Source organism: Phalacrocorax carbo, chromosome 3 (genome assembly GCF_963921805.1).
Source record: "Phalacrocorax carbo chromosome 3, bPhaCar2.1, whole genome shotgun sequence".
NCBI lineage: Eukaryota > Metazoa > Chordata > Aves > Suliformes > Phalacrocoracidae > Phalacrocorax > Phalacrocorax carbo.
The window spans coordinates 24,393,379-24,421,017 of record NC_087515.1 but is presented as its reverse complement, the minus strand read 5'-3'; the positions used below and the strand labels follow the sequence as shown (position 1 = coordinate 24,421,017).

General features: G+C 42.7%; 1 protein-coding gene across 1 annotated transcript in view; it reads left to right on the top strand.

The window, feature by feature from the left end:
• Positions 1 to 17,087, top strand: part of KCNH1 (potassium voltage-gated channel subfamily H member 1) — a 152,479-nt gene extending 135,392 nt beyond the window's left edge. Inside the window, exon 8 of the mRNA XM_064445470.1 lies at positions 16,239 to 17,087. Coding sequence (XP_064301540.1) covers positions 16,239 to 17,087 — 849 coding nt within the window. The remainder of the gene's footprint in view (positions 1 to 16,238) is intronic.
• The last annotated feature ends 10,552 nt before the right edge of the window (positions 17,088 to 27,639 follow it).

Here is a 27,639-nt window from a genome sequence, read left to right as displayed (position 1 = left end):
GATTTTATTCCCCCCGCCCCGAAAGCTCCTTTTAGAAGTCTAGGCACGAACTGTGTTAGAGATAAAGGGACTTCAGATGAAAGTAGTGATATCTGGCGTTTCCCACTGTCTCTCCATGAAAGAAGGGGATTGTGGGTCCAACTTTGTGTGGTGGAAAAAGATTTTTGTCCCCTGCCTGTTCTGCCAAGCTTTAGGGAGTGGAGAAAGGAGAGTGCAGTTTGCGGGTATTTTAACTCTTCACCTCTTCTGATGCAAGATTCGGCTTTGAGAAAGCGAAGGCAGGCAGTTTATTTGCTGTTCTCACCCATTTTTCAGAGACGGTGACAGCACTCGAGTGTGCCGTCTCAACCCTGTGCTGCCCTGTGGCGAGGACGCCCCACCTGCCCTGTGTGCTGCCATGCCACCCTCTGCTTGCGGGGCTGGTGGTCCTGATGGCTCTGCTCTGAGCACGGGATTAGCTGCCCAGGTGAAGTGTGTGGTGGGGTAGCTCATTTACCCAGCGCTGAGCTAGAGGACAGCTTTTCCATGTAAAGAAAGTGTGAGGCACATCAAGAGATGCTCCAGTACTGGCATCCTGCTGGGAGACTCTTGTCCTGAAGGCTGGCATCACATCCAAGTTACAAGTGAGCAGGTTTTGGAGTTCAGCAGGATTAAGCGATCTCTGCCAACATTGCCATGCGCTCCTTGACGGCATTTTCCAGAGCCTTCTGTCACTGAAGAGCAAAAGCTGGATCCTGGCAGTTGCCTGGTGCTTCCATCCTCTTCAGCCAAACAGGCATTTTGGGCTGGATGCCCCTGTAGCACAATGAGAATAATGGAAATTACAGCTGATTCACTAAGCGGTGATGCCTCTGAGCCAAATGGTTTCCATCTGAATATGAAGCAAATTTGCCAATATACTGGTGTAATGAATGCACGATCTCTTTGCCCATTCTGTGCCTTTGTAGTCAAAGGTTTGCTAGAAAGTCCAGTGTTACATAAAAATTGGGAAGGGAGGGGTAGAAATCACAACTTTAAAAAATAAGTTTCTCTAGACTTTACTTAGTATATAACAGTAGCTCAAAGTGTTGGAAAATTGATAAATTGGAAGAATGCAAACCTGCTTTGTGCAGACTAGCCCAGGTGTGTGCACATGCTGTAGACTTGCTTCAGCAGAGGCAACATGGAGTCCCCAGGATTTGTAGGAATTGTGTTGTTTCATCTCGAGGGAAAAATGTTTGCTCCTGTCGCCTTTGAAAAACCTGCTTGAAATCTGAAAGTGCTGTAGCTTCTTTTTATGCATTTGGTGCCAAAACCTCTGCAGTGAGCCCCGGGTACACAGAGCCAGATAAAGTCCTTTTAAGGACTTAATTTTGCAGCCCAATATAAATCTATGCTGTGGGCAGATTGGTGATAAAGACACATGTTGGGAGAGTTCAGGGGCATTTGAGAGGACAGCGGGGGCAGGAGAGGAGATGCATCCTTGATGAGCCTCTGAGTCCTCTAAAATCTGATAGTCCTTCCCAGCCCCCGGATAGCCTGTGATTAGAAAGACGTGATGATGGCTTGGGTCCTCCTGCTCTTGAGCTGTGATTTCAATACAACTTCTCTAAGAGAGGTTAGGTGGCAAATCCTAATTGATGGGTGAGCGCCTATGAGAAATGGGGTTATTGCGTAGTACGGGAGATGGTCCTAAAAGCAATTCATTTGATTAGGATGTCATGTGAAAAACAGAGAGCACTTTTCCTTTATGTGGAATGCTGCAGCTATTGCCAAAATCCAGCTTTCGGTCGCTGGTGCTGGTTGTATAATGATGACTGCTTTGTGTTTCTGAGGATCGTAACCTCTTAGTTGAAAACATTGTCAGGAGGAGTTCTTCAACGTTGTTTGCTGTATGTGCAAACACTTTTATTTTCTCTGAGCTCTCTTAAATTGTTCAACTCTGTCATTGTCAAATATGCACACCCAGAGATAACATGTTGATCTAACCATTTCTTACTCAGATTCAGAGTGGTACACTGGGCCATCCCTGCTGTTTTTGCTTGAATTTAGATCCATGTCTAACATTATTTTGGATAATAATGTCCTTTTTTTAGTCTCTAATTAGAATTTTCCATTAAATTACTCTTTCCAGTATATTGAAATATTCCCTTCAAGGAATCTGGTATTATTTCTACATGTACTTAACTGCTGAAGTGTCTGCTGCACTCTTCAGTTGCTAAGGAAATAGTTTCCTTTTCTTGATATATATTTTTCATGTCTCAGCTTATGCCTGTGGTGTAAGGTCATCCATCTTCTCACCTGAACATATTTAAGTGAGTTTTGGGACTAGTAGTTCTTGCAGACTAGATATCTTACAAAGGCATAAGAAAGAGCTGAAAGGAGAGCAGAGCTCTCGTGGAGGCAGAAAGAGAGCGATTTTTGGTTTCATTGGCTTAATTCTGATCAGTTGAACAACTTCTTACACTATAGTCAAGTACAATCATTCTCATAACAGAAAAAACATACAGCACCTGCTGAAGTGTCCACTCTTAGGTTATGCTTTGCATTGGGAACTCTTCCTAACTAGATCTCAAATGTGCGAGGCCCTGGTTGTGTACCCCAAGTTGTATGAGATACATGGCAAACCTTTATCTCCTCTCTCCATGCCTAACAATGCAATTTGATGGTGACAAAGCAAAATGTCACAGCACCTGCTGATGGTCTATGGCAGTGTGAAACCCATCAGGTTTCCAGCAGCTTCTCCAACCTCTCTTGTCTCTACAGTTTTTTCCGTTTTCAGGAAAGTAACAGTATAGCATGGGGCTCACAGCCTTTATTTCTGATCAGGATGATGATGTTTTATATTCCTACATTTGGGATAAGAACCAGTTTGTGTGAAATATGAGACTAGAAAATGGGTAACATAAAACATAGTATGACAGTCTCCTTGAAAATGCCTTTCTCTTGTCTTACAAAGAAGAAAATTATGCTATGTAAATATAAACCATAAATGCACATGGAGAACTAAAGAGCCTGTCGCACAGCATAAAGGGGAATTAAACTGAGACTACAGGGCTTCACTGCACTCCTAACGTGGGATAGGGCTTTGGTGGTGGCTTCTGCTGGATGCTGGTACAACTCTGAAACTCAAAATAAGCCATGTTTCAGTTAAGAATTACCATCCCAGTGTTACCAGTGGAAGAGAGACAGCTTCCTCAAGGGTGAGCTCTGTGTCATGTCACTCTCTGTCCTCATCTTAGAACAGCGGATCAAGGAGAAAACTGGTTTACAGTGTCCCTTAGGAGGAAGCAAGGAGACGTCACCCCAGGTATTTTTTAGCCCTATGTGATGTTAGAACATGGAAGAGGTAGAGATGGCAAAGCACGATAGTTAAAAAATCAATATTTTATTGATTACTTAAAAGCACATAACCATGTCAATGTACAGTCTGTGCTCTGCCTCACTTAAGCTACAGCTGAACTCCTCAAACCTGCCTCTCAAATGAAAATTAAATGTTTTGCATTGCTTCAGTGAAGTGGAAAAACAGGGGAAGAGGAGAAAGCTTAAATGAAAAGCTGCCTGTAAGATGAAATGAAACGTTTTAGTGTGGGGATATGAAGGGTTAGAGTTGCAAAGCAGAAGGAGGTGGCTGTTAGATGAAGCTGGGCTATTAGATAAAACTGGGCTAGCTTTCAGGCTCAGGAAGTTCATTTTCCTCATAGATTTGCGAAGATGAAGAGAATGGTAAACCTGTTATCCAGGGGGGTTTCTGGGATCAGATGTTGTAGTCTCTCCATCTGAGACTTTCCATTTTGAACCAATGGTGAGGGTGTTTGCTAGAGCAGGAACCAGAACATGGGGATCCCACCTCCTGGTGAGGGCCTCTGTCTCCAGGCTGGAGTACCATTTCTGTCACTTGCTGAGGGAAGCTGCGGGGCGTCAGTTCCAATACCTGCTTTTAAAAGCAGGAGGACTTCCTTCAGCCTTTCCTGTTGGACTTGTTTCGTTTGTTTGGAAACATATTTCGTGAAGAAGACAGAGACTGGCTCTGTAGCCTTGAAGACAGTATGTCCTGTTGTGTATCCAAAGTGAAATAGCAGGGAAGACTGAGAGCAGCTCTCCACAGAGTAACCTCAGCCATTCTGGTCTGTGTCTTGCTTGCTGCGAGGCGACATCTCTTGTCACAGTTGCCCCGTCACAGTGCAAAGCTCTGGTGAGGGAGGGAAGGGGAGGGAGAGCTTCCCTCATTGCATCTCTGTGCACCTTGGAGTGTGAGCTGAGTTCTGTGCTGGCTGGGCAACCCTGCCCCATAATGTGATGACTGGAGCATGCTCCTGAAAGGGGTGTTCAAATCCTTCTGGCAGAGGGGAAAAGGAAATTTGCTTTCTGCTGCCTGTGAGTGCCCTCAACTACTCAGGAAAAGGGAGAAAACACCATGACCGTGTAGTCCAAGAGTCAGATGCAAGCACATTTTTTCTGAACAAAACCTTTTAACAAAAGTATTTGCAAATGAAGTCTGAATTTATGATGACTGAAATGGCATTTGGGGATGAATAAACCTTTGTTAATACATCTGCCCATATCTGTATGCAAGAGGGAGAGGTGTGATACAAATGAAGGCTGGGCCAAGTGCAGCTTTTAGGCTCGTGTTTGATGGTGCCAGGGATTCTTGAGTTCCTGCTGCTTCTCGTAATAGATGTCAGCATGTAGAGGTTTTCAATATTCAGATTTAACTTTCTCATTTCTGAATGACATACATATGATCATAAATATTTTTTAAATGAGTGTATCAATCTACTTGTGAGGAAACAATACACTTGTACTGAATTATCCTGGTTTTCCTCTTCTAGAGCTGCTGTTTTCTTCAGGAGAAATTTGGGAATGTTTAAGTTAAGTATGTTTGAAATCACAACTGTTTTGACAAATTGTGTTTGGGATCTATTATCTGGAACTTGTAAGGGCAAACCTTTACCAGCCATAACAGAAAGTGACATCTTGCACAAGTAACATTTCAAACTGCTCATGAATTTTTGTGTGGCTGACACCAGTCATTGCAACATGTGCTGGGCCTCTGATGTCTTCCCATGAAACAGGCCGTTGTGCCTCCCTCATTGAATAATGGCATTTTGCTTTGGGTGTGTGTGTATAAACTGAAAGACTAATAAAACCTAAGCATTGCTGTGATGTAAATAACATTTGGAAGAGTGAGAAATTGCTGTAAAACACTTGGAGATGTGTGAATGAAATACATAGATAGGATAGAAAGCATCTACCTCTGTCAGTATTTGAGCCTGTATTTGCCGTGGCACCTAAGTGCTTTTACAGAATAAAAATACCTGTAACAGAATCAAGAAGTACAGCTCAAAAGGATTCTCCGTGAAGTTATTTGGAGGGATCTGTCAGTTCTTGGCTATTTTAATTAGCTCACCTGTGCATTTACCAGACAGGAGACAGCTATCGGTTTTGACACTTGACAAGGAAGACAGGGCCATCACTTATCACCAGCTGGAACTGGACTGCGGCAAACTGGCAGAGACTTAATCCCAGCAACTGCTAAGAGGAGCTCCTTGTAATGAGAAGATCTGAGACAACTCACTACAGTCAACTGTTTTCTTTCCTTCAAGGTTTCAAGCTCCTGGCTGTTAGTTAGGGCTGAACAGATTTGACAGCTGCTTTGGGAAATCGCAAGCAATGTACTTTTTATTCCTGATTCTCATTAGTTATTAACAGCTTGTTTCCTTCTTGCGCAATGTTATCCAAGCAGTGCTCTTGAACCGAGAAAGGACAGACAGGTTGAGTAGCGCTAGGCATTTGGGGGTGCGTGGCTGTGTGGCCATACTGTCTGGTAGAAGATTTATTCTCTTTTTATGCAAAGCTGCAGGTTAGTTTATTTTTCTTCACTGTTATAGCTGAACTTTAAGCCTGTTAACTCAGAGAGAGGCATGTAAGGAAGAGTTCATGCTATCTCAGGCAATTTATGCAAGGAACTTTAGCTGAGCTTAATGTAATTTTCAGTTTATAATTTCAAGAGCTGCACAAGCTTTGTACATGAGGGACACTGAGCATTGTGTTTGTGTGGATTGGTTTGTGAGTGTGCATTCAAAGGTAGCTGAATAACTCGTCAGCTCTTGGGACTGATGGTGTCTGATTGATTTGACTACATTTGAAAATAGATTTTATACCCTCTTGGAAAGTAAAATACCTGTCAATCACTGTAAGCCTAATGACAGAAAGCAGATAAAGCAGGAAAAAAAAGTGCATGAAAGAAAGACATTGGCTAAAGGAAATTATCTTAACGACAAGCTAGTGTCTAAAATGTAATCACTGAAAACAAACTACAAAATTTAACTATTATCTCAACACATCATTGCTTTCCTCAGCATTACAACTTCTGCATCCATTTCAGATCTCAAGTGAAATTGTCTCTGAGTTGGCGGGGGGGGGGGGGGGGGAGAAATCCCAAATCCTTGACTCACACAAATTGCCTCATTTCTTTCACCAAACACCTGTTAAATGGCAGCAAGCCACAGGGAGCTTGGGATAAAAGGCTCTGACTCTTGAGAAGGCACGCTGTACAAATTATGTGATATTTTGTATAGTTGTAATTTAGGTGACAGAGAGGTAAGTTCCTGCTGTGCCTTGGGCGCCCCTTAAAGCAATTTTTGAGGCAGGGTTGTCTGCCCAAGAATGAGGGTAGTGTGTTGATCTGGACTAAAAGATGAGTCTACATGAGCTGTTTGTGTCTCTGATGTGTGAACAAAGATACAAAAGCACTCCATGTGCTAAAGAGATAAAAATAAACAAACATGAAAATAGTATTTTATAGGTGTTGCTGCTAGAAACTGCTGACACTTCGCAGGCAGGAAGCAGAAACATTCTTTTCTCCTCATTTACCACAAACAAGAAGTTCCTACAGAGCATTTGACACTTCGATGGACATAGCAGTTCTCAGGTGGTACAACATTCCCCCACTCAGACCTTGCATCATTTCCCCAAAGCCCTTGCCTACATATTAGGTATTTGTTTGTAACAGCTCCTTGTCCTCTCAGAAATAATGAAGTTCTAGCAGATCTTTAGTCATATTTATTGTGGTTTTTAATTTTAAAATTTTTAAATTTTATTTTTGTGGTTTACTGAAAGAAGTTGCTAAATGAGCTATAATGTGCCAGAGCTGTGAATGTCTATCCAAACTATTGACCAGTGTCAATGGTATGGTTTTTAGTTTTAATTATGTGGTTGTCTAAGTTTACTAATGACAATGTTTTAGAGCCTATTTTGGGGAAGAGGCATCTCTTGATGCCTCAAAACTTGCTAATGAGGCTGTTGTAGATTACGCAGGTTTTGTCTATTATTTCCACTAATTGCTCTGGACATATAATGCTGTCTTATTTTCAGTAGTATTTCTGTAAAATCTTTTTTCTTTTCTCTCAATACGAGCATAGCCTGTAAACATGAATTAGGATGAGGAGTTTGACATAAAGGAGTAGAGTTTTGTGTTGTCCAGAACTTTTAAATAAATAATAGTGACATGATTAAGCACTAATATTCAAGTCAGTATTTCTAGAATTTGTAATTAGGCTACAAAATATGCTGCCACGGAGAAGAGCTGCCGCACTGTTGAAGCCGATGGCACTCATGACAGTCACAGTTAGCCCAGATGTTGTTCTGTATAGACTAAAAACCTTGTTAGCTCTGTTCATCTGGATAGCATGGATGCTCATTAACTTATGAAGTTGTGTTGCTTCCAAACACCTGTGTATTAATGGTTCAGTAGTGCGCAGAAGTCTGATCTTTGGAAAGTAAGCAGGTACTGCTCTGTCTGAAGGGCTGGGTTGATTCCCAACAGGACAAAGGCTTCTTGGAGATGCAAAAGGGCTGTGCCCATCCACATGTTGGCTTTTGGGCTGTGTGTGTCTCAGGTATACCTGAGGTTTTCTGATACCAACTTTCCTGACACCAGCACTCCTTTATAGCCCCACTGCCAGGACCTTCCAAATCTTAGTTTGCTTTGGGTTTTCAGATTATTACTCAAAACTAGAGATGTTTGGGAGTGCCCTGGATGGATATAACATTGACCAAAGAGAAATCTGTTCCTCCTCAGAAGCAGAAACCAAATTTTGCTGTTGTAGCCAGTAAATCTAGAGAGAACTTACTGACATCTGCAGCATTATTGCAGACTTGTGCTTTTTCATGTGGCCCTAAGTCCCATACACAAATAATTTGCTGCAACCTAGGGTCAAAGCCAAACAACATGGGACTACAAACTGGGTAGTTTGCATCAGCCTTTTAACAGGTATGTGGACTTTGAGGTTTGTGCTTTGAAACTTGAACTGCATAATGGGATCTGCACTCTCACCTGTGATAAATGTGACCTGTGTACTTATATACCTTCTCACACATCTACACCTCTGTATCACAGAGGTGCAGCTGAGTAGCATTTAACCCAGGATTTGTCTATGGTAATAGATAATGGGAGTGAAACCCATTGTAGATTTTGGTGGGAAGCTTCATGAGCCTACACTGTCGATCCTATATTTTGTGAGAAGATAGTACCAGTAATTCCCTCCTTTCTGACAAGCCATTCCATGTAATTGCAAAAGATATAATCTCATTTCTCCACCATTTTCCCTGACACCTGCTAATACACTGCTATAGGGATTCTTCATCATCATAGACTATGTTGATTGCATGCAGCTTTGCTTTCTTTAATATCAGTGTGAAAAGCATTTTTATTGTCAAGCCTTCTCCCTCTTTCCTTTTTTTTCTCTTGCTTATTTCTTTAAAAAAAAAAAAGAAAGAAAAATTGGATCCAATTTTCATCGGACTAACATCAGCCTGAAGATATTTTCATCAGTTCTTGGCAGATGCTAGATGGACTGCATACTAATAAATGCCTTTTTGTGATTGTTTTCCTCACACTTAAGTCCATTTTCTGTGAGGACCATATGAAGTAATTCTAAGCTTTTAATTGTTTATGATATCTGGCAGTTCCAGACTCTGTGAATGTTTCTGTATCTGTGAAAGAAAATTATTAAGTACCAGAGAAAAATGCTGCCATGCTACTTGCTGTTAATGCTGAGGAAGACCTGCCAAATCTTGCAGAATTTGTGCATGCTATAGAGGTGGAAAGACGGGAAGCTTGCAGAGCTAATAATAGCAACAGCTTTGTGGCTAGGAGCCTCATAATTGTAACTCCATGATGACAGGCTGATTCAAAATGTGATGAAATACGTATTTCTATCTATTCCTGTGGGTCTTGGATCAGTTCTTACAAATCAAAGTTGAAAAGAAATTTGGATGGTTTTGCATAAAACCAAAAGATCCTTTCCACTTCAGATGCAGGCAGGTCTTTTTTAGCATTTGACAGGATAAGGTTTTCGATATATTCATAATGTGTTTTAAATGAAGCATCCCCTGATCTTTAAGACTGTCTCATGCAGTCTTGGCACAGTGGTTGCATTTACAATCAGATAACAAGAAGACCAGAATAGGGTTTCTAATACGTTACTTCTGTCTCGCCCTTCTGTTGGTTACTTTCCTGGGAGTGTGCAGAGTGCTGAGGAACGTGACTTGCTGCGGTTCGGCAGGCAGCATCGTTCTAGTGTGGTCTGTGAACTACCAATAGTTCAGAGGTGGTGAAACCCCTCAGTGGGCGGTTCATTACAAGAGTGACTGGAGACAGTGGACTTCTGAATTCCGCATGTGCACCTAGTGGTCTTCCCTGTTGTACCAAAACAACAGGCCATTTTTAGTTGCTTCATTCAAACCTGGGCAAGTCCCAAAGTGATGTCAAATCTATGTAGTACTACACACTAATGGCTTGTTGAGCCTGCCTCTCACTATATCCAAGTGAAGGGTGCAATGAGAGTGAACCTTTGTCTGAAATAGGTGAACATCCTGCTCAGATGTATAAGGCTCAGATCTTTGAGCTTTCATTATACTGTTCTTCTCATGTTTTTCCCTCTGGCACTCCTGTCACCTTCATTGGGACTGTTTCCTCAGTAGTCAGTGAGACAGCAGTTCCAGGTTTGGCCTATGTAATTATTTAGGGTTGCCTAGGGATGCCTAAAGAAGCAATGAGAACAAAACTCACCTATGTGGCAGTTCCTACAAATACTTCTACAGTTTCCAACTAATTTTAAGTCAGGAGATTTCCTGAGCAGGATACTAGTTTCATCTGTTTGGTAGCCCACAATAGCTTTCTATACCAAGTATTTGCCTGCCCTATTGAATCCATGCAGACTTTTTGCATTCAGAGCATCCTTTATGAACAACTTTGACATGTCTAATGCATTCAGGTGAAGAACTATGAACTTGTGACTCCTCCTGCTGTCATTTGATGCTGTAGTTTTCATATTGGGTAAGACACTGTATAATCAATCCCTGCCTACCCCTGTTCATGCTGTGTCTGATTTTATACACTCCTGTCATATTCTTCACACACCCGCCCCCATCGTTGTGTAAAGGAAGCAAGTACTTAAATTCCTGCATCTATATTTGCATCTGGTCAGATGAGATAGCGCTGTTGTTGAGCACGCCAGCCTTTTATCTTGCTGCAAGGCAGTCTTCAGTTGTAATGGCCAACTTAGCATAGGTTCTCCAGAACGTCTGCATGAAACGAAGTGATTACCCCCATGCCTGTTCCCCTGCTATTACTGCTCAGGAAAAACAACTTGGAGCTATGCTAGATAGTTCTAGAGAAACATCATCAAGTAGTGAGATAGGAAGAGCAGTAGGTATCAGTGAGCCATCAGAGGGAAACAGTTGGAAGATTCATTGTAGGATTAGTTGTTTTATTTGACTTTTTAAAAGGAACCTTGTATTTAACTAAATCAACTACATATTGTAGCTCTGGGCAAGAGTCAGAATTTAAGCACTGAACACTGCCTATTAGAGGTAAAGGTACTGGAAGGTAGAAAATAATTCAAACATTTCCAAAGAGGCAAAATTAGAAAGCTTAGAGTTAAATTGGAAGTTCTAAATGTGTGAACTTTGCCTGTTTCATATCAGTAAAACATTACTTTCTAAATCACAGAACCACAGAATGGTAGGGGTTGGAAGGGACCTCTGGAGATCATCTTGTCCAACCCCCCTGCTTGAGCAGGTATACCTACAGTGGGGGGCACAGGACTGCATTGAATGACTCCAGGGAAGGAGACTCCACAGCCTCCCTGGGCAGCCTGTTCCACCGCTCTGTCACCCTCATAGTAAAGAAGTTTTTTCTCACATTGAGGTGGAACTTCCTGTGTTCCAACTTGTGCCCATTGCCCCTTGTCCTGTTGTTGGGCACCACTGAAAAGAGTTTGACCCCATCCTATTGACACCACTCTTTAGATATTTATAGGTATTGATGAAATCCCCCCTCACTCTTCTCCAGGCTGAACAAACCCAAGTCTCTCAGCCTTTCCTCATAAGGGAGATGCTCCAGTCAAAATTGTGAAATCCTTCACAATAGGAACTGACTAGCTGTAATACTTCTGCAGAGATTTTTAAACATAAGACTCTAGAATCAGTTTCTAAAAGTGAATTTTTAAGTGTCTGAGGGAGCAAGGATCAGAAATGTCAATGATGTAGGACACTCGGTCTTGAAGCAAAAATTGCTGTAGTCTTTTGTCAAGATGTGATGATGGATTCTTTATTGCCATCAAACTGGATGTTTTTCTAAAAGATGCAATCTAGTTGTAATGAGACTCCCTTCAGGGAATGCTTGTTCAGAGCAATCCTATGGCCTGCCTTATGCTGGAGGTCACATTGCAGTCTGTTCTTCTGGTTTTATCTTAAAGAAATTAGGGAATTCGTATTCACGAAAAATGCCCATGTTGTGTTATTTAAATGATGCTTGGGTTTCGGTGCTGAGCACAGAAAAATACAAGGAACAGTTGCTGGGCACTCCACGTTTGTCAACCAAATAGGTATTTCAAGTATTTGTTTATGTCCACCTAATTTTTTAATACTTTAGGGAGAAATCTTGACCTTAATCTGTAAAGACATTGATTCTACAAACACAGCTTGAAAATTCTTTTAAGATTAAAAAGAGGCAGAGGCTTTCCCCAAAACTTACTAAAGGCTTCACCTTCACAACTAGTTAATACTGAGGAAAGGGAAACGTGCTGGGTGTAACCCCATATTTCTTCCTTGGACATGGCTCATACACAGGCAGGAATGTGGCCACAGGCTGTGTGCTGTCATAGGTCAGCGGCACACACCGGTGCAGGAGTGCACCAGGATGTGTCAGCGCATTTCTCCACTTCTCTGAGTGCATTGTCCAAAAGTAAAATTGTTATTGTATCATCATAACTGCATGCCTCAGTTGAATGTTTATATGATTGCAGTAATCTGTGCCTAACATAGCTATTTTTCAAGTTTTTGGGAAATCTAGGCTGATACTCCCACAATACTCACATTTCTGGCAGCCTGGGAGGCTTTCCTAAAGAGCTACAAGATTCAGCACCTTTTTAATAAAAATGGAATTATGAAATGAGACTTGGGGTTGGATGTGTGGAATATGCACTTTTAGGCCTGGCATTTAAATTTGTTATTTCATCTCAGTTCAGGCTCTTTGTCCATATTTTGGTCTTCACATACTGTTAAAATGCTCCCACTAGATTTCTTTTTTTTCTGTGTGCTGCTTAGGTCTTGAAGGAGATGATGTTATGGAGAACTACATAATTTGTAAAGTAGAGGACCCCTGGTTTGTGTGGCGTATAACACATGGGCTAGGAGATTTTGAGGGTGCAAAGCACTATCCCTTCCCAGACAAAAATGAGTGCTTGGAGGGAGCGGTAGAGAGGGACTGCTCTAAAATCTATCAGGATCTTTACTATAATGTTTTGGGTTTTAACTTTGATTAAGACCCACATTTGTAGCCCTATCAATTTCCATATAAAAATTGCTGTGTAGGTCCAGAGTTCTCTTCCTTATAACAAAGGAAGCCTATTTTCTTTCCCTTTGTACTCTTACTGTTTGTGGGAGCAGGTGTACATATATCAGCATAACAACCACGTTTTCTGAATACCTTGGATGCTGCTGAAGCTGCTTAACCACTTAAAATTGCTTTTTCCTCAACAATTGTAAGACAGTCCATTTAAAACCATTATTTGTATTTTTATTTTTAAGGACTTGCATTTAATCTTAAAAAAGACAGCAAAAAAATTCAAAAACGCACTTACGTATTAAGTATGAAAAGACTTATGTAAAGTCTTTTCAAGTACTGCTGAGCTTTGCATAGTTATAACACTTTTGCTTAATACATAAATATGGAGCTGTCTTGAGAAAGTATGGCACTGGGGAGCTTCCAAAAAAGGAGACCAGTGACAGCTTTGCCTGGGCTTCCCAAAGACAAGTAGCTCTCTGGCAAGTGTTTATCCAGTGTCTCAGGAGTTAGAAGCCAGCCCAAGAGTTGGAGGCTGTGTCCCTTGGCAAACATGCATAGATTTGATTTGCACCACATGAGTGCAGATTGTCACATAAGTGCATCTGTAAAAAAGATGTTGAACAGGCTGGGAGACCTGAGGATTGCATTTCTGCATCCACACAGGTGATTGCTGCTGTGGTGTAGTTGGCTTTGTAGATATTGTAAGGCCTTATGTGGAAAATGGAAATTAGGGGACTCATTAGCATGGTAGCAGTTACCCATGGCAAAGGCAGTGTTTATGCAATTGCTCCCTCCACATATGTTCCTATTTCTGTTGATCTCCTGAAGGCAAAGGGCTGAAGGTATGTTCAGGGCCCTGAGGCTGACCACCACACAGCAAGAAAGCTGATGGCAGCGCCTCCACGGCCAAGTGTGCTTAGCATCAACAGGGCTCATCTAGGCAGTGCAACAGAAAGCAGCAGGCGCTGTGGGGAGATAAGCACTACTAAGAACTTGTCTCTCAGCATTCACCTTTTTGCATTTTCTAGCAATTTTCTTCTCATGTACTCCAGTACGGAGACCACGCTACTGGCTGCATGAGATGCAATGGCTAGTGTAGGGTTGGGTTGGGCTGTTAATAAGCTGCTGCTTGAGACTTGCTCCATTACCCTCTCATCTGTATGGTGCAGTAGCAGGGGCAACTTCTGTCAAATATCTTACCCATTTATGTTACAAAAGCCTGTCATTAAATAGTGAGAGGTACTGCAGTGCTCACCAGACAAGGTGCTGAGTGGGCTGCGTGGAGCAGGGGTTGGACTAGACAAGGACTCTGTGAAGCAGCCTGGCCTCCAGCTCTTTCAAACGCCCAGTTGCCTTCCATGGTGACTGTTGCATCACCCAGTCGTACGCCGCTTCTGAGCATTTAAGGAAAACACACAGCCCAGTTACATAGGTCGGACTGAGACTGCTCACATGCAAATTGACATGAGCCCCATTAACTGCATGACTGTCTGGCACAGCACCATGCAGCATGTGGATGCCCACACCAGCACCAAACACACAAGCTCTGGGAGAGGGGAGGGGCCTGGGGATGCAGAAGTTTGCAGAGACAAATTGACCTGGCTTGTAGCTGCTTTGGCTTGCTGGGGCTTTGTGCCACCAGAGCCAGCCTCAGCCTGCTGCTGGAGTGACCCCCTGAGACCCTGCCTGGCATCGTTAGGCTCCAGCAGAGCATGCAGGGCAGCGGCCCTAACGCCGGGCTGACACTCTTCCTTCAATTAAAGCGGGGGACTGCCAGCGTGTGGGAAGCTATTAGCCTGAAGCATTGTATCGATTCTCCCTTCCCAGTGAGTAAGTGCTATTCTTTCACTTCTAAGGATTGCACTGCTTTGTCCGCTTTCTACTGAGCTCACTGCAGACTGAGTTTCCTGGGGAGAGAAAATACTGTCAAGTACCCTGTTTTCTTATTCTTATCTCACATTTAGTTTCCTAATTGCAACTTGGAAGTATAATATCCTTCCTGCTAATTTTATTCTTTTGTATTTGGGAAACGCTTCCAAGCCTGACAATGTCTTCTTTCCAGAGATGCAGTGTTAAGACGTTTTTTCCCTGCTTCACAATGACAAAACTGTCAGGAAGCATCGGAGACAAGAGAAACATGCATTTTGTGTGTGCCAGTGAAGCAGTTCCTATTATGTTTAGTTTAATTTAAATGTCTGCAACAGAGGGATGGGTTTATTTACACATTTCCTAATAATGATTTGAATCTGAAAATTATTTCTGCATTGGAGTGTAAGGTCTTTGAGTGGATTTTCCCAAAAGCAGCTTAAGAGATTAGGTATCGACGTTCAGTAGAAGCTGGGGGCTACGTCTTTTATACTCTGAATTGAAAACTTTCGTTTAGGGGACCTCCCATTTTCAAACCAAGACTACTTACTGGTTCTCCTTTAATACCACACTGGAGTTTTTTGTTTGCAAAGTACCAATGCCAATGTAAAATGCGTGGAATTTTTTAAGAGAATGTGTTTCCATCAAGTCCAGGGAAGAAACATTGCCTGGCTGTACTTTGGGGTTGTGTGGGGGCACTGTGAGTACCATGAGACCCTTGGCTGCTCTCAGGCTCAGGAAGATATAATTAGGAGGGTAGATGGAAACTGAATGTTTCTTTGTGCAAAAATGTCCACTTTTCCATAGAAATAAAAACATAAATCAAGACGTGAAGCTCTTCAAGCTTCTGTACTAATCAAGCCGTGACCAGGTTCCCCATGTCTTGCAGATCCCAGTCCCCACTGTTCCTGTACCCTTGACTGTGGGACTGACTAGAGCTTTGCCTCATCTCTAAACTGCAAGTTGCTTCTAGAAGAGGGTGTGGGAGGGAAGGGAGGGGAAGAAGCACTTTGCAAACTGCTGTTGGAGAGTTCAGAGTAGTCTGTGCTGTACTGACACCGTCAGTGGCCAAGCTGCACTAGAATAATATCTGATCGTTTGCATGGCGTGTAGTGAGTGAGCTCTGGGATGCGACTGCTGTAAGAAATAGCAATAACTCTTTGTAATATTAGAAACATGGTGCTAAACCATAGAGACAGGAAAACAAATATAAGAAGTCACTTTTAACACAAAATAGAGCAAGTAACTTCCAGGGATCATTATATTTACAAAGGCAATGCCTTGCTGACCTCTCAGAACTGGAGGAATCTTTTTCTTCTTTTTTTTTTCCTTTCTGGTGTTATAAGATAGATGCTGTATGCTCTTAAATAAGCCACATTCCACACAAGATAAGACACTTGAAAATGTTGCTATAAATGTGCAAAGGTTGTGCATTTGTCAGTTAAAATAAATTCTTTCAAATAATTTGTTCTCTAGAACTTTCCCCCTTCAACAAATGTGCAGTTTATCACAGAGTGAAATCTCTTTCCCTGTGTAGATTGTGTTCCGGAAAATCAGCGATGTCAAACGTGAAGAAGAGGAGAGAATGAAGAGGAAGAATGAAGCGCCTCTGATCTTACCCCCGGACCACCCAGTCCGCCGGCTGTTCCAGAGGTTCAGGCAGCAGAAGGAAGCACGGCTCGCAGCAGAGAGAGGCAGAGATCCGGACGACTTAGATGTGGAGAAGGGCAACATTTTAGGGGAGCACTCCTCCGCCCGCTCGGTGGTCAAAGCCAGCGTTGTGACTGTACGGGAGAGTCCGGCGACCCCTGTGTCATACCAGTCCGCTTCAACGTCTGGGGCATCTGACCAGGCAAAGCTGCAGGCCCCGACATCGGACTACGCAGGATGTAAGGTGTCGGGGGACTACCCCCGGCGAAAAGGCTGGGCCAAATTCAAAGACGCCTGTGGGAAAGGTGAAGACTGGAACAAGGTCTCTAAAGCAGAGTCCATGGAGACTTTACCAGAGAGAACTAAAGCTTCGGGAGAAGCTACCCTGAAGAAGACAGACTCTTGTGATAGTGGCATTACAAAAAGTGACTTGCGCTTGGATAACGTTGGGGAGACGAGAAGCCCCCAGGACCGCAGCCCGGTCCTCACCGAGGTCAAGCATTCCTTTTATCCCATTCCAGAACAGACTCTTCAGGCCACCATGCTAGAAGTGAAACATGAGTTGAAAGAGGACATCAAGGCTTTAAACACAAAAATGACCAATATAGAAAAACAGCTCGCTGAGATACTTAGGATATTAACCTCAAGAAGAAGCTCCCAGTCACCACAGGAGTTGTTTGAAATATCGAGGCCCCAGTCTCCAGAATCAGAAAAAGACATGTTTGGAGATAGCTGAGGTGTTTCTTTTTAAAAACAAATGAACAAACCAAGAAAAAAACAGCCCCCCCTAACATTTTAAATTTAATTTTCTTGAAAATGAGTGAGGGACCAGTTCACTAAGCATGTTCCCTGTGTCTAAAAAGGTACGGTAACAGGAATTGCAACCTCATGTCAAGATGGCAGCTGACTCTGAAGCCTTTTTGACAGCAAGGGTACAGTTTCTAAAGTTTTCCTTTTCTCCGTTGGTGCCCATTCCCTCCCACTCCCCCTCTCTCCCTTGGGATGTGGAATAAGAATTCTGACAGCAGCAGCCGTCCCCGTGAACCCCAGGTGACCTCTGAGGTTTTTGGAGCATGCCTTATGCTGTTAGCTCGGGTTTTGCATATACGAATAAGCACCTGCCAGGGTGCTTATGTTTTCAGCGTTTGGTGGGGGTCTTTTTGCTGCTGCTGCTGTCACTGTCTCAGTCACGTGTACAGCATGTTAAATGTCACAGTATATTTTCATATATCTGTAATAATGTAAAGAGCAGTAGGAGACGTGTATGTCATTTCAATGGAACATGTGCTACTCAGTACCGAAGTTACTTTTGGGTAGTCAAGGGAGGGCTAAAAAGATTAAAATATTGCACATTTTATTTGCAAACTGACATATTCCTAAATCACTTCCATTTAACAACATCCTCACCAATAGCCACAGTATTTCAGGTCTGTTAATAAATGGGATCTTCCACATTCTCATTCAGTGAGTCAAGGATACTGGTTTTCAAAAAGTTAACGTGTCTCTCAGATGTCTTTGAAAATTGTTACCTGTGCTTTTAACTCCAGCTGCTGGAGGACAGAGGGCTGGATGTGCAGCGTATCTGAGCACAGCCCACTGGACAACACATTGCGGACATCAGTAACAGGTCCTGCAGATTTGCCTCCCCATGAAAATACACTGTGGCATTTATGTCCTTTTTTTTTGCTATGAATCTGCTCTTTTAATTCTTGTAAAATTATTATTCAGAATTTTCTGTTTTGATAATGTTCATTGTAGCCAAAGGCTTTCACAGAACTTTTAAAGGTTTTAGATTGTGGCATTTTCCTCTACATCCAGACGCATTGTTCCTGCTCTAATCTAGCTAGCAAGCAAATGGATAGTAGAGGTAGAAATACAGAGCTTACTGTATACAAGTGCTATTGTAGCAAGGAAACAAAAAGATCTGCTTCTTAAAGAAGGAGGTGTTTCCAAAACTTATATTTTCATAACTTTTTTTGGAGGAAGATTGAAGCACTTTACCAAAACTACTGTTCATTATTCATTAGGTAGGGTAGCATAGCTGGTATCATGGCTCGGGTTATCACCTTGGGATATAGGTGTATATTCACAATATATTCTCTCCACTGATCCAATATATTCACTGTTTAACAGTAGGTTAGAGTTCAGAATCATGGTGCAACATTTTTTTGGGTTTTCATTTTTAGTGGCAATAGGTCTTAACACAGCGTGGGAATAGTTAAGTCTCATTCTTTTTCCATGGTACTAAGTCATTTACAAAAAACACATGATTTTGGGGGGAAGATTTTTGTTCATATTAAGTAAGGAAGAGGCAAGGAAGATGACCCATTTGAAAGGGGTTCTGCTGGCCTGATGCTTGCACGGTGCAATGCAGAACTGTGTCAGACATCCCTGGGGAAGTGTGAGGTCCTCCACTGACTAACCAGCACAGTGGTGAGGCCGTGCTGTGCCAAGCTACTAGCTCAGGTTTTAAAGTCAGTATACTTGTTTGTATCTTTTTCTGCAGTAACTGCCCTGCTCTCAAAGATTCTGATTATTCCGAGCACATCACCACCACTTCCAGGTCCAGAGGCAGCTAGTTTGGGATTGGCTTCCAAGGGTCTTACACCATGGTTTGATATGGAAGTCCCCACAGATTTTAAACTCTTACCCAAGGATTGAAATATTCCCAAGAAACAGCTATCGGGATCACATCTGTAGGTCACTTTTTCCCTCCCACAAGAAAAGGCATTAGGGAGGTGACTTACTCTGAAACCAAGGTGCCAGTTCCTTAATTTATTTCTAGTTCCATGTTTAGGTTTTTCCAGTGGTAACCGGTGTCTTTTAGTTACATATTGCAGATGTGCAGTAGTGAGGAAGGCTCTCTTTGACCAAAGTCACCCTAGGTGTTTGGTGCATTAATCACTGTAAGTGGCAACAGTTACCTGTAATAGCTATGGCATGATTGCCCTAAGAAATCCATACATCAATGTTTCAGGTACAAACTGTCGAATGATTTTTTTCTTTCTAGTCTCCTCAATCAGTAAGTTCATTGGATAATGAAATTATGTGTAAGTAAACCACAGATGTACTGATATACAAGGCTTTATAATTGATGCCCAAAAGTTCCAGCAAGGTTTTAGAGACTTACTTGGAGCCAGTTTCCTAATCCAGGCAAATTCCTCATTAGCGTTATGTTCCTTACACTAGGTTTTCTTTGTAAAATATTTGAAAGGCTGAAAGTCTTGCTGAAATTAGCAAGCACTTTGAGAAAGGGTCACCCATCTACCTGCAGCTGGATAAATGTGGAAATCAGCTTATCCCGGGTGGATGAGGGAGGAAATGTTTATAAACTCTCAAGTATGTGCCTAATATCTCCAGCATTGAACTAAATGTGCAGTTGCACGTTACCTGACCCTTCGTTGCTGATACTGAGCTGATGTGTCTCAGAGGTATTTTTATGTGCCCTCAGGGATATGTTAAAGGTTTTTCTGGTGTTGCCGATTGCCCAGGTCCAGTGTCACGGCAGGGTCAGCCCCAGTAGCCCTGTAACTAGCCACATCTGTGAATAAAGGAACCCAAGTCCCCATTTGCTGGGGTACTTCCAGTGCAGCCTGAAGTTCACTACACTACACTACTGTACTCCTGTACACCCTGTTTGACAACAGGTGGGTGCAGCATGGGGTCCATCCTTAAGGCTTTTATGATGCTTTTACAATGGCCTATAAAGCCACTTATAATACATTTGTAAAGCCTTCAGAGATTGTCATATACTCTGGAATTACGCTTAAAATTTAATGTCTTTGAAGACTGTGGCCAAATTTGATTTTGTTGCAGTCATGAAACTCCAGAGAAACTCTGCTGTTTATGACACCTTTAGGGAGTCTGCTCCAGGTCAGCACTGACAGCAGTCAATGCCATTCAGATTTGCACAGCTGTTAACTGAGGTTAGACCCATTTTATTATGATTTTATGAACTGGCAGGCACTAAAACTAGTCGTAGAAGACTGCATCAACTCTCAGTAACCTGAATATGTTGTAAAAGAATTTGAAAAAAATATACTGTCTGGGATGAGCTTTTGTGTTTGGACTCCCTGGGCTACCAAGTGGTTAAAATGAGCAAAACCTTGCCCTCTACGGGACATCGCTCCTTTGAACCTCAGCCTAATTTGGACCTGTGCCATGGTGCCCAGGCTCCACAAATGCAGCACTTCTCCTTTAAAGAGTGATTGAAAGCACCTTTGTTACAGATCTGTCATTCTCCATTGAGCCTTACACTTAGATGCCTACGGCTGGACGTCGTGTGTACTCACCATATTAGTTACTTGTTCTTTCATATTACTTGTTAGCTTTTCCTTTTTCTTTTGTTTCTCTCTACATGTTGGGTAAGCCTTTTCACTTAAATTATTTTTCAGCTTAGAAATGAATGATCTCTGAACATGAAACTCTGCCCCTTAACAAACAAATGCTTGTACATACTGTAAGAAAAAAGAAAAAACAAAAAAGCCTCAGTTTTAACTACGTTCTGGCATAATGTTTTTGGCATTTAACAACCTGCTAAATAACCTGCGTTAATTTAAAAGAGATGGTTTGTTCCATTTTTACTGTACGATGGAATTAGATTTCAGTCAAAAGCAGGTAGTTCGGAGAAAGACCCTGGCTTATGGTTTGGTAAAATGGGAACTTTTAAAGTTCCTGCTTAAATTGTTGGAAAGAATACCAATATGCAGCATAGGATTAAAAAAGCAAACCCCAACCCTCACCCCTACCATGTTCAGATACATTTACTTCTGTCTGGTATTATATGTATACTTTTAAAAACACCATTCTTGCTTTAAATCTCTTTCACAGCGCTGCCCTGAATCCCAGTGAACACCCTGTTTAACAGCTTCGAAGGTGATGTTCTGCTTCTACAGTACTTCACTTTAATGAACCGAACAAGATATTTACTGTGAATATCCGGTGATATATTTTCAATCACTCTTAACCAGTCTGTGAAAGAATTTAATACATGATTTGTCTTTACTATATAAACAACGAAGTGTATGATTACACTTGTGCAGAAGCGTGTACACACATATATATAATATCTATGTATAGATAAGTCTATGGATTGCATTTTTGTTAAGTAAAAGCACATCCCTCATTTAATGATTCCAGTTCAAGAAGGGAGCTTAAGTCTTCCCAGTAGACATCCGCCGAATGTCCTAGTTAGTATTTTGTTTGTCAACTGTTGAACTTTTAAGGCCATGACTTTTGGTTTCTCTAGTTGGCCTCAACTTTATACTGTTAGTCTGGCGAATATTGTGACTGAGAGAAGATCTGGCAAGTGTTGTGATGGTCAGGAAACAGAAATATATGTGAAATTGGAAAAATGTTTTATCATAGTTGGTGGGAATAAGGCTCATAAGCTACTACTTGTTGCTTGCAGTATCTCTGAAGCGAAGCTGCCCTGGTAGTGCTTCTTGTGGCTTCTCCTGCAAGAGAGAGAGGGATAAATGGATTTCTTTTTCCTGGTACCAGGGGCTGTCTCAAGGGTGCTGAGCCTATCCTTCTTCTCATGGGCAGCGTAACACATGGTCGCTGCACCTCTGCTTTCTTGTCCTGGTGTTAGGTGGTGAAAAGCATCTTCTACTGAATTCTTCATTTCCACTTAGTCTCCTGTGGGTGTATTGGCAATAACGACGTCTGTGTTTCAGCAGCACTTCTGATTCATTAAGACAAACCTTTCAGAGAGAGTCCCATGCCGGGGAAGCTCCAGAAATTTGAGGTGAGACACAGTAGGTTACTGTATCCTCCAATCTGACATAGTTTTGACCACCTGTTGTGGCAAGCATTGATTCAGTTAAATAAAAATAAAGCTTTTTGCAATAAGATACATCCAACATTTAGCCTTAAGACCCTTTCATAAGTGATATAACTTGAACTGTGATTCCGTTCTCCTTCCTTCTTAATGTTCTGTAGTATTTACAGTGTTGCCTAAAGATGAAGCACTTTGATTAGCTTTCTAAATCTAAAGGAAATCACTCGCTGGTAATCACATTTCTTTCTCCACTTATTGCCTTCTTATTAGGATAATTAATTACTCCGATAGCCCTCTCCCCTCACTAAAAAAGGAGGTGTAACTATTGTCTAAACACTTTCGTATATCAGGGAGCCAACCCGTCATATCACGAAAGTGATTGTTTCAAAGATTTTTTTTTTCCAGTTCAACAAAGCTAATGTGAATTTACCTACGGCTGTAATTTGTTTCAAGCTGTCGAGTGTTGTGTAAACATATTTGACGTGTAATCCCAGAACAATCCTGTAACTGGATCTAAATGCCTAATGTTAACAAAACAGTTTGGGGTTTTCACTAAATGTTCTGAAAGGCTCATGGTTTTTCTTTCTTCTTCCCACTGAATCTGTGAACACTAACATAGAAAAAGAATCATTTTAGCTGTAGATGAAAGAAGTTCAATAATCTTGTATCAGGATGAACTGCTATATAAAGAAATACCAAGTTTTCTAATGAATGTGTTATATTATTGTATCTACATACAATCAAGATTTGTACATCTGTTGGAGACCTGTCTGCGTTTCAATATTTAGCCACCACTGCATGGACACTTTATTGATATGCAGTTAATGCAGTTGCTTTGGCGCTTTTCAATGTACTTCACTTGTTTTTATCCTTTCAGAAATCCACCAGATACTCTTGGTTCTTTTTCTTTGCATTTGTCACTTTGTTCAATGAAGCATGACTAGAAAAAGAGAATGAGCAGATACTATTTTTGTGGTCAGCAAAGCAGCTGCCAGTAGATGGACAGTGTGTGTACGTATGTGTGTAAGTATACACACTGTCTGGGAATGTGTCAGTTACAAATGCAGCCACCTACATTAACAATATCCCTATTCAACATTTTTAAACAAGCACAAATAATATTTGTAAAAAAAAGTTTAATTTTATTTATTATAGTAATAAACTATTTTATACATTACAGTTGCCTCGGTGTGCTTCTCTGTGTGTTGAATATGCGGTTGTAAGATCAACAGGGGGATGTTAAAGTAGTCTTAGAACTTCTGGCTAGCCATTTTTTTGCCATTGTTTTGTATCTCTAGTGTTATCAGGAGTGAAGTTTGATATAACTGTTCTGGTTGTGAACAGTTCAGGTTGTTTCTTAGATTTCTGACTGCTGTGTATCACTACAGTAGGGATTTACACTTCCAAGGTCACTGTGGACTGAACTGAACTCAGGTGTTGTGTAAAGTGAATATCCTGGCACCCCAGGCAGCGTCCTACACTGTGGACTCCAGTCTGGGCCAGGTGTCTGCTGAGCAGGGATGAGCACCAGAGGACTGGCTGTGACCTGTCTGAAATGATTGTTTGATATCCTGAGCGTGCCTGTAGTCAGTCTGTGGTTTAGACTGCATTCGCTGTTGCAGTATTTGAGAACTGTTACAGAATTTCTGGAAATCGGAGTACTAGCGATGAAAGAAGCTTCCGCTGTCTATCATCTGCTGCAGAAGGAGACCTTACTGTGGACTTACATGAAGACAAAAACAACAGGAAGGAAGCTAGTACTGTGTCTCCTGCCACTGATGCTACTGCAACAAGCAGCAATGAATGTTATTTTGTTGGCTACCTCAGCAAAGAAATCCATAACCAGAGGTGACGGGAAAGGGAGATCCTTTCAGGTCAGGATGGGCATACATGACAGGGTCATGCACAGCCACCGTTCCTGCGGGCCAGCAGCTGCTCTTGGGCACGTATACAAAGTTTTAGTCTTCAGGATGTCTGCCTAGACCCTCTGAGCATCGCACCCATTTTTGTGGTTCATTCTTCATCCTCTCGTTGGAGGGTCTGGTGAACACGGCTGTCACCTGTATTAGGACACTTCATGAGATTGAGAATCTCATCTTCAAAAGAACAGCAATAAAGCATAAGCTTTCAGACTGCAGAGCTGAGGCTAAGCCGTACTGAGAGCAGCCAAGGAGCACAATGAGGAGCTATTTTTACCATCATTCCTCCATCCGCTATAGTATGTGGTGTGACAAGATCTCCAGTTGCTAGTATTGTTTCACTGGCCAGTATGAAAATCGAGCTTTCTTTTGCCTAATGTTATATACAGTGTTCCCTGTACTTATTAGAAAATGGAAAATTACCATAGTGAAGGCACGTACTTTTTTTTTTTTTTTGAGGTCTCCAAAGGCTGTTGTTCTCATTTTCTTAACTCTCCATTATTTTATTTGCTCAGGCTTTTCCTGCATTCTTAGCAGCCTCCCTGGTTGTGCTGCAAGCTTAAATTAGTGCAAAGAGGAATAGCATTGCCCACACAATGTTCCATGGCTTCCCTCCCCTCATCAGCCCCACAGCATTTCAAACCAAAGGTTATTAACTACAGCATTTTTTTGCCCAGATTTGTGCAACAAATTGCGAAAGTTCCTGTTCCACAAGCTGGCCTGTCAGCCCTGGGCTCAGCTGAGCAGCAGCAAGCTGCCCCCTTGCCCACCTGTGCCAGCCCCTGCTCCTCATTCACCGCACCTGGGAGCACATTCAGAGCAGGGAGAAAAGGTTTCTAGACCACGGGGCAGGTGCTACGGCTTCTGACTTCTCTCAGCGATAACTGCAGGTATTTCTGTGTCTATTATGAATTAGTGTGCAAAGGGCAACACCTACAAGATGCCTGAAGGTGTGTAGCTAGAGGAGAGCTCTGGGTCAAGACACGTGTAATGATGAACAGTCTTCCTGGGGCTCTTCCTCATTACACAGCCCCTCGCAGGTAGTACTGGCTGACAGAGGACCCGGACCCCACGGAGTCTTCCATGCGTCTACGCTGCTGTAAGTACAGCAGCTGCTGGGGACCCCTCGCAGGGTTGCGAGGGCTTTACGTGGCTGGGTCTGCAGCCCCAGGGCGCTCAGCTGCAGGAGCAACAGCAACGATCTCCAGGGCAGTCTGCAATGTGTCAGCTTGTGGGGAGGTGGGTGCTGCTTACACCGTTTTAAATTTTGTGTTTTGTAACGGGGGCTGTTTAGTTGCCCTGTGGTGCATTTTAGTGTCTCTGTCGAGGTCAGAAGTGCTCAGACTCCAGTGCTTTTTTGCATCGGAGTAAATATGACCAGCATAAACCAGCTCTTCTGTGCTGTGAGAACCTGTGGGACTGAATTGCAGTAAATCCACCCCATCCTGCACATATGTGCAATAGGAATGTCTTTTATTTGCTCCCCCCAATCACTAAAGGAACATCAAAACTGTTTCTGTTCAGTGTGTGCCAGCCATACGTCTGCCTGGTGTGGGCCGGTGCTCGGGACAGCCTGCTGAAACTCAGGGGGAGCAATGAGCCTAGTGGCCGTCTGTCCCCTCATTTCGCGAGAGCTGGCCGCTAAGCTCCAACCTGCCCACCCACGGCGGGCACTGAGACCTGAGGAGTTCTTGGCTGATACCTGCTTTCTGTGCTTCCGTTGCGCTCCACTGAGGTTGGGTGGTTAGTAAGGCTGCAAATCCAACTGGATGTGGTATTGCTATGGTATTTATTACTGCCCATTGTGTGAGGGGTTTCATTGCAACAGGCATCTAGTGTATGAAGAATATCAGCAACTACAAGTATTTTTCACCTAAACAATTGCGTTTTTGCTCCTTTCATTCTAATTCACCACAACCTTAGCGACAGTACGTGCAAGCTGGGAGGAATAACTTGTTCTGTTCTTGAAAGGTAAAAACCTGCAAGAGATCCAAAGGCAGCATTAGAGTAACTGAACTCCTAACATGGCCGTCAGCAGCCGATACAAAAACGCTTGTGCACAGCCATATCTGCAAAATGCATGTGCTCAAGCCTTGCCTTTTTTTTTTTTTTCCCCTTTCCTCTTCCTTTTCCATTCCTGTTCCCCCCTTCCTAATAAAGTTCAAGCCCTCATGTACCACAGCCAAGTTCAAATTTAAGCTGCCCCATGGCACAGGTGTAGGTTTAAACAAGTTTAACTTTGGCAGGTTCACCTGTCATGACTGCCTCTCAACCTTTCTCGCCAAAAATCTCACCTGGTACCGTCAGAGGCAGGAGCGTGTGAGCAACCGCCAAGAGTCTGCTTCTCAGATGACACGCTTTTGTTGTTCTTCACAGCGTTTCTTTTACCTATGTTGAGGTTTTTTTAATCCTTGTTCACTTGTAGAATTTTCCTTGAACACGTGTCTGTTCAGGTGGATGAGGAATGAGGTGAAAGTGCAGCTTTGCTGTTAAGGCCTGCCTGGGGGGACGGGTAGCCCCTGTGACTGTCGCTGTAGTTTGCATGTGCAGAGCTGAGGGGGATGAGCTCTGGTATGGGTATTTGCCTCCACATCCCCACTCTCCTAGCTGAAATAACACAACTTGGGGGTTGGGGGCAGGGGGAAAACCTGTGCTGGACTATCTGTTACGTGTGTGGATTTTCTATAAAGGGAGGACTATGGGCTCTTCTTCAGCAGGGGTTACCAGTGGGGGGAAACGCTAAGCAGCGGTAGCACACTGAGTGCACTGTTAAACCTGGGAGCTACTGCGTGCTCAGCAATAGGGCCAAGACAGCTCAACAAGAAATGGTTCCCTGCAAGCAGTGGCTCACAGTGAAGGAAAATACAGATTGCTTTCAAACCTCTCTGGCAATCTGTTTTTGTGAGTTTTACGGTTAAGCAGAAGGTATTTTAGAAGAACTAACGATAACAGGAAAATTTACTGAATGTTCTCAGCTGTGGCATGAGGATAGGAAAGAGAGCTAAGATAATCTGTATATAGCCCCAAGTCAAAATAAAGTACTTGTTTTGGTTTTCCTTTCGGATGATAGTACTGCACATGCAGCCATACTGAACCTGGCTACTGGAGGTGTGGAGACGGAAATGTTCAGCTGAAACTGTTCAGCTGAAAGCTAAATTGAAAAAAACACCCTGTAGGAAAGCACGCAGAAACTGTGCGTGAACTACTGCCTAAAATTACAGTTCTGGCAACAAGAATTGTAATGGCTCTGGAAAATGGGGATGGGTGCACCTCATTTGTGAGCAGAAAATAAAGCAGCTGTAGTCAGGCATGCTGAGAAGCTGCAGGCTGGTTCCTCTGACCTCTGTGGCAGGCCAGGTGTCAGTAGAAGAGTCTAAGGCTGTGGCAGTAAATGGAAGCAGCATATAATGTAGCCAAAGTACAGCCTTGGATAGCTGTCCTGGTGGGTTGTATCTGCTGCATTTCCTTTGTCCAGGAAAATGGGTTATGGAGGAAACATAGCTGTGTGTCAGGAAAGTATCTGAGGAAAGCCTAGGAAAACAAAGGGCACGCGTGCAGGCTGCAAACCCACCACGGGAGCAGACAGC